At 61.8% G+C, this 7,335-nt stretch overlaps 1 protein-coding gene across 1 annotated transcript in view; it reads right to left on the minus strand.

Moving 5' to 3' along the window:
* Positions 1-2,916: 2,916 nt before the first annotated feature.
* Positions 2,917-7,335, minus strand: part of SOX8 (SRY (sex determining region Y)-box 8) — a 7,413-nt gene continuing 2,994 nt past the window's right edge. Inside the window, exons 3-5 of the mRNA XM_010847158.1 lie at positions 7,262-7,334; positions 5,777-6,003; positions 2,917-5,085 (exon numbers count right to left, since the gene is read on the minus strand). Coding sequence (XP_010845460.1) covers positions 4,346-5,085; positions 5,777-6,003; positions 7,262-7,334 — 1,040 coding nt within the window. The 3' untranslated portion in view covers positions 2,917-4,345. The remainder of the gene's footprint in view (positions 5,086-5,776; positions 6,004-7,261; position 7,335) is intronic.

The following is a 7,335-nucleotide window of genomic DNA, read 5'->3' on the forward strand; positions in this document are numbered from 1 at the left end:
GGGGCTGGGAGCGGGCATCCCAGGCCCCCCGCCTTGGAATGCACATTCTCTGCCCATTTCATTTTCACTTGATTTTTTTAAGCAAATCTGCCTTATTCTGCTGAGCACGGAGCCGCATGGTGTGACTGGAGGTGGTAATGGCTCCAGGGGCCGCTGTCAACCGTCTGCTCAGGCCCTAAACTTGCTGGTTCTGCCCAGCATGTTAGGGGGTCACTTCCATCTTACAGGTGGGGAAGCCAAGGCTCCCAGAGGGAGGCCAGGTGCCTCAGAACCAGCTGGAAGAGGCACGAGAGAGGACAGCCTCAGAGCCTGGGTGCCCGGCACACGGTCCAGGGTGGACGTGCTGGGCCCTCGGGGCCAGGCCGCGGCCCTGCTCCCTGCTGCAGGACCGTCCTCGGTGGCAGCGGGGCCGCAGCCCTGGGTGTATTTCTGCCTTCTGCTCCTTCCCTCCCTGGCTTTTCTCCTTGGAGGGCCCCCACGCCCCATCGGGGCCAGGGGCCTGAGTTTGAGGGCAGAGTATGGCTACACACCTCCTTCCTCAAGAAGGAACCCTCCTCACCCCAAGCGCCTGGCAGAGCACCCCGTCTGCCCTGTCTCGGGTCTACACTGGCCCCGGGGTGAGGGTGGGGTACTTGGCACCGCTGGCTTTGTGGCGTCCAGACTGGGTCGTGGTCAACACGGGCTTTCCATGAAGCCTGTTGGAATGTGTCCACGGAGGCCATCCACACAGGGTGTGAGGGCTTGCCTGGTGCCGGGTGGCCCTGAGTCACCACCTGGAGACATTGTCCACCCCCCGCCCCTGCCCCACCTGACGCCACAGACCAGACGTCGGGGAGGAGAGAGTGGCTCCACACCAGGCCAGAACCCTCCATCTGTAATGTCCCATCCAGGCTGTTGTCCCATTAAATGTGGCCCAAAGTCACAGCAGGCTGGGTGGGTCCCGAGCCCAAGCCTCGAGATCTGCAGGTGAGCAGGCTTTCGGGCCTTCCCCAGGCAGCTGCCCAGAGGACCCAGGCCTGCCCGGGAGCTGACGCCACGTGGGCTGTGAGCTCCCATCCAAGCAGGAAGTCCCCTTCTGAGAGCCAATGTCATTCCAGGAAGGGCCTTCCTACTTCACCTGAGCAGGGCTGGGTCGTGAAGGCCAGTTCCCCTTTCTCCCTCACCAGAGGCAATGCTCTCGCTTCTGGGTGAGGAAGTGAAAATTGAGGAACTTCTGCCAGGCTGGCCCTGGGGTGGGAGGCCTCCTGAGAACAGGACTCCGAACCAGCTTGCAGCCCGGCTCTCCTGGACTCAGGGCGAGGCCGGGCGAGGCCGGGTGAGGCCGACCTTGGAGGGAACATTGTTAGCCAAGCTCTCCTCGAAAACCCTTCACCAGGGACTTCCCTGGGGGTCCAGTGGTTAGGACTCTTCCTTCCACTGCAAGGGGCTCGGGCTCCATCCCTGGTGGGGGAGCTAGCATCCTGATGCCTCGTGGGATGGCCAAAAAAGAAAAAAAATCCTTCTCCAGCCTGAGGACCAGGACAGGCCAGGGACCCCTCCCAGCAGCCCTGACCTCTCGGGTGTCCACCCTGGATGCCTTCTGAGAGTGTCACTGAGGGGTCTGGCATTTGGGGAAACAAAGATTCCCATCACTTCAAGGCCCTTGGCTGTGGGCTCAACCTGTGATGTTGGAAAATGCTCCCGGCGGGGGCAGGAGGTGAGCCACCAGCCTAGCCCCCAAAAAGGGGAGGGAGCCCCTGGAGGGGCAAGGACACAGCATCTCCAGGCCCTAGGCCAGGCAGGGGTGGGGACTCACCTCTGAGCCTCCGGAGCTCAGAGGTCTGAAACCCATGGGAACCCCACCCAGGGTGAGTCGGCGGGAGAAGACCGGGCCCTGGGGAGTTAACTCACAGGAGCCCCTCCAAGTCCAGACAAAACCAGCAGAGCCGCCAGCTCTCGGGAACCAGGGCCGTCCCAGAGCAGCACAAGGGAGGCCTCCTCTCCTCTTGTCAGCAAGCTGGACGCCGGGGCCTTCCTCGATTTGGGGCATCAGTATGAGGGCTCGGAAGGCCATATGGACTTGGACAGCCCTTGGCCGGGCACAGGCCGGGCGGGGTTGGCTCCGTGAAGGCAGCCGGCTGTGAAGGCCGCGGGCATCCGTGAGCCTGGCTTTCTGCAGCCCCTTCCCAGACCTGGGAAGCTTGGCACACACTGACCTCACGAACCCTCATAAATCCGGGCAGCTCTTCCCAAACGCTGCTCTTGGCAGGCCCTGGACGCAGCTCCCTAGCGCGGGGCGAGGGACGCGCCCTGGACTGCAGCCACGTGGGCGGCTGGGCCGGCGAGGGGACGGGGTGTGCGCCCCCCTGCCTGCGCTGCCCCATTAAAATTACAGAGGCAGCTGCCTGGCGTATCTAGGTTCTCATGAGAAGTATAATCTCCCTCTCAACCTTCTCAACCCAGCCGAGTCTGCGCAGCTCAGAGGTGGGTGCCCCCGGGCTTGTGAAGCCCCCGCATGAGCCGCATGTGCGGGAAAGGCCCCTCACTTGTCGTTGCTCCCACAACCGTCTCTGCCTAGAAACCCTTTCTGCTTACCAGACAGCCCTGCCCAGGGCCTGCGGGGCGGCTTTTATCCAGCTCCCGGCCTGGCTCCGAGCCAGCGCCCGAAAAATGCCGTCAGCCACCCAGAGACCAGCTCTGGGATTCGCCCAGGAGGAAACCGCCGCCCGAATCTGGCTCATCTGGACCCATTTTGCCTCCTGAGGAGCCTCCCCTGAACACCCGCAGGAAGATGGAGGGTGGTCTAGCCAGCCGGCCCCTTCCCGGGGAGCCTGGGGTTAACCCTCACAGAGCCCCGCTTTAAAACGGGACCCCCTCGGTCTTGGAGACCCACAGCTCCCAGGCTTACAGGAAGCAACACACAAAATGCAGCCCACGTAGATAAAAAGCATTTTTTAATTTTTATCAAATCAATCTGTACAAAAGTTAGCGTTGCTTGGTCAGAAAGGAGCGAAACACAGCAGGTAAGTGACAGCGAAAGTTCAAACTTGACACCAAAAAATAGATTGCATAAAAAACAGTTTGCTGCAGCCCCCTGCCCCCACCCCCAGGAAGACATATGCAAAAAAAAAAAATTTTTGTTCTAGAAAAAGGTAGGAAAAAGTAGAAAAAGTAAAAAGAAGCAACATCTCAGATGTACTTAAATTTACAAAGTTTTAAAGGCACAATTTTCCAGGAAGTAGGCGGTTATCGTCGCTCAGCGCACAGCGGAAGCAGGACAGGTAAATCCGGCATTTTTCTTCTAAAACTAAGAATCTAAAAACGCTTAGTGGAGAAGGTTCTAGTTTCACAGCTTGTAGGTGGCGCCTGGTTCCTAAGAGCCAAGATTAATGCGTTTCTGGAGCCACCGAGTCCCAGGAAATCCCCGCCTCCACCACTTGGCACGGCCTCGTGCAGGGATGAAATTCAGTGGCGCTCTGCCTCCTAAACCTTGACTTAATGCCCGTGCCAGGGGTACCCCAACCTGATCAGAGAAACCACAAGACAAGCCCCTTCTCCTGCCCAGGTGCTCCGGCCACCTCCGGGGGACCCGGAGCTGGGGCCCTGCCACTCAGAGCAGGGACCCCCACCTTCTGCCCCGCCCACGCCTCACCCTCAGCTCTCCGGCTTCTGTTTCGTCTTAAATTCTACTCTCTGCACAGATTATTTCATTAATTAAAGATAAAATAACACAGAACATAAATACATTTTAACAGCTTTCAAAACAAATCAAACACATTGAAGCGTCAAAAATAAAAATTAAAAAAAATAATAAAATAAAAAGAGAGAAGTGTTAATCACAGCCAAACCTTGCTCGGAAGAACCTTAACTACAAGGAACACCTCCAGTCTAATGGGCTGGTCCCAGGAGGTGTTCCCTCGGACGCCTCCCGGCCACGGGAACGTCATCCGTGGGCCCTGCCCGTTCTCAGTACCAAGGCTGGCCGGGCCTTCGGAGCTCAGGGGGCCCGGAGCCCCCGCGCCTCTTCCCTCCTTTTGTCTTTTGTGCTGTGGCTGCCGCTTTGCAGCCATGGAGAGGCAAAACCCAGGCTCCCGTGCCTGCTCGGAAGAGGGGCCCGGCTGGGCTTCCAAGCCGCAGTCCCCACAAAAAGAGAGGGAAGGGAAGGAGGGCTTTGTCCGTGGATGGGGGTCTGGGAATCTGGAAGCAGAGGGGGCTCATTCACACAGCCTGGCTCCTCACGGACCTCGGCAGGCACTTGACACAGCCACGACTCCTGCCCTCGCTGCACCTTCCAAGCCCCTGGAGGCTGTGTGTCTCTACCGGGGCGAGGAGGTCCTCGGCTGGCGCCCCTCCCGCAGCCGCACCCTCAGGGTCTGGTCAGGGTGGTGTACACGGGCTGCTCCCAGTTACTGGGGGGGCTGTGGGCAGGCGGCACAGACAGGCCCCCGAGCAGGGGCGAGGCGTAGGGCCGGCGGGGCGAGTGGAAGTAGGGGTACTGGTAGAGGCCTGACGGGTAGCCAGGGAACGGGCCGTAGTAGCTGGGTGCCTGAAGGTCGGTGTAGTCGCACTGCGAGCTGGTGAAGGAGCTGGCGGCTGCGGCGGGGGCGGCGGTGGTGACGCTGGCCTGCGCGCTGTAGGAGCCGTAGTCGGCGTGGCCCGGGGAGCCATGTGACTGGTCGCCGTAGTGCCCGGGGCTCAGCTGCTCCGTCTTGATGTGCGGCCGTGGGGGGCCCGCCTCGGTGGGCGATGCGGAGGCCGACGGAGTGCCCTTGTGAGCCCATACAGGGGACGCCCCGATGCCGGCCGCCCCGGAATGCGAGTAGGACGTGCCCCCATAGGAGCCGGCCGCCGCGGGCTGGCCAGGCTCAGCGGGCAGGGCCGAGTGGCCGTTGAGGGGCAGGGACTGGTCAAACTCGTGGACGTCGAAGGTGTCCATGTTCCCGATGACCTCACTGCTCAGCTCGGAGATGTCCACGTTGCTGAAGTCAATGTTCTGACGCCCACTGTCCACCAGGCGGCGGCCTTCCAGCTTCAGCTCCTGCTTGCCCCCGTGGTGCAGGTCAGTCTTGGGGGTTGTGGGCGGGGTGGGCGGCCCGTGGGTCTGCCCTGGGGACAGAGCACATTTCAGGGATGAATGCCCCTTCTGTAGGGGGCAGCTGGGCTGGCGACACACACACGGGAGGAAAACCCGCCCCGCTAACTGCCGCAGGTAGGAATCAACGGCTTTTTGTTCCCGTATATTTCCCAGAAATTCCAGCAAAGCCAGACCCAGACCTCACTCCGCAGCCAAGGAAATTCCGTTAAGCACTGTTCTGGGGGAAGACCTGGGGCCAGGCAGGCCCTGTCGTGACCACCAAGGTGGGGCTGGGGGGGAGGAGAGGAAGCACCCCGTCCCTCACCCATGGCAACCACAGGGTCCACGCCAAACCTGTCTCCCCAGGCCCATTGCTTTCGCCAGCTCGACTGAGACTGCTCAGCTGGCCGGGATTCCACCCGGGTCAGTCTGATCCTGAAACTGAGTTGCTGACCACCAGCCCAGCAGCATGAGTGAACCCGAGGTCAGAACCAGTAAAAAGGCCAGGGGAGCAGAAAGGCCTTCCTGAAGGACAGAAAACGCCCAAGTCACAGGGCACTGGGCCAGGATGAGCCCTGAGGCACCCAGTGTCAGAGGAGGCCGAGCAGGCCCCGTGGGCGTCGGAATAGCTGCCTCTCGGGGCTACAGGCCTTTCTCAGGGGACCCGGGGAAGGCCTGGTTCTCTTGTGGGCCCTGACCTGCTCGCTGGCCCCGGGAGCCCACCTGTGTGGTCACTGTGGTGGTGCGCATCCCCCAGGCCAGCGTCGGTCTTGTACATGCTGCCCGGGTGGTGGCCCAGCTCGGCGCCCGAGTCCGAGTCGCTCTGGCCGGTCTTCACACTCTTCCTGCGGCGCGGCTGGTACTTGTAATCGGGGTGGTCCTTCTTGTGCTGGACACGCAGCCGCTCCGCCTCCTCCACAAAGGGGCGCTTCTCACTCTCACTCAGCAGGCTGCGGGACAGAGGGCAGGGGTGGGATGAGCAGGCGGCCGGCACCACATCGGTGAGCCTGGGAGGTCCAGGGGAGCTGTGTGCCTGCCCGCACCTCTGTGGGGGTGGGGGCCCCAGGCCGTGCGCCCCTGCTCCGAGGTTGGGCGGGAGTAAGCCAGGGGAGATCAGAGGAATGAGCCAGGAAAGACTCAGGTCCTCCCGTTTCCATCTTCTCCCTCTTACTTCCCCTCCCGAGCCTGTTTGTTCCCTCCCTTTGGGACTTTCTAAGGCAGGCGGGTGCAGAGGCCAGGACCCAGCTGAGCATACACTTGGACAAAGGGAGGCTTCCTGGGAGCCAAGCCGAGACTCCGGGCAGCTTGGCTTCCCAGGGCTCCAGGAACACTGGCATGACCCGGTGGTCCTCACTGAGTCTGTGAACACACACTGGCCCGCATACCCTTCCAGAGCTCCCCTCGACCTGCCTGTGGGCCAGCGTCTGGGGGCACAGCACTAACTGGACAGGGGCAGGAGCACAGAGGACACAAACACAAGGTCTGAGTGCCCACTCGCAAGGTGAGGGGCAGGAAAGGGGACCAGTGCCCTGACCCCCAAGCCTCCCACTGTCAAGCCCAGTAGAGAGCATTTGCTGGGGGTGGGCTGCCCCGAACGAAGAGCAGTCCTGTCGCTGAGGCCCACGACCGCCGTAGGGCAGCTACTTTCTACAGAATGGCCAGCCTCATCACGCCAATGTGGGCACCAGCGCTGAACAGCCCCTGCGTTCCCCTCGGTCCCTGCTGAGGGTGCAGAGGTGGAGAAGAGGGAGAAGCTGCAGGGAGATGCCATCAGGCAAACCACACCCTTCCATCTGCCTCTAGACTCCTGCAATGGGGTGGTTCGGGCGTCCTTTCCAAGGAGAGGGCACCTCCAGAGATGGGTCCTGCTTCTAGAAAGAGGCCACTTTCCACTGGGAGGGACAGGCCTCCAGGCTCTGGGGCCATTCACAGCTGAGGTCCCCTAACTCAGCCTGCCATCATGGCCTAGAGGGGGCTGTTTCTGGACTCTAGGCGTGTTCTCGGGGGCACACTCCTCCCGCTGCCCTCTGCCTGCCCAGTCTGTCCTGTACCCCGCACCCGACCGGCTGGCCAGATCGGGTTTTTCCACTAGGACTCGCCCTGGGAACAGCCACTGGGAGAAGGGCCGAGGCCGGGCGCTGCGCCACCTCCCAGCTCCAGGCACCCCAGGGCCCGGTCCCCGCCCCCGGCCTGAGGACAGGCACTCACCGCCACAGCTTGCCCAGCGTCTTGCTGAGCTCGGCGTTGTGCAGGTGCGGGTACTGGTCCGCCAGCTTGCGGCG

This window comes from Bison bison, unplaced genomic scaffold (genome assembly GCF_000754665.1).
Source record: "Bison bison bison isolate TAMUID 2011002044 unplaced genomic scaffold, Bison_UMD1.0 scf7180017849426, whole genome shotgun sequence".
NCBI lineage: Eukaryota > Metazoa > Chordata > Mammalia > Artiodactyla > Bovidae > Bison > Bison bison.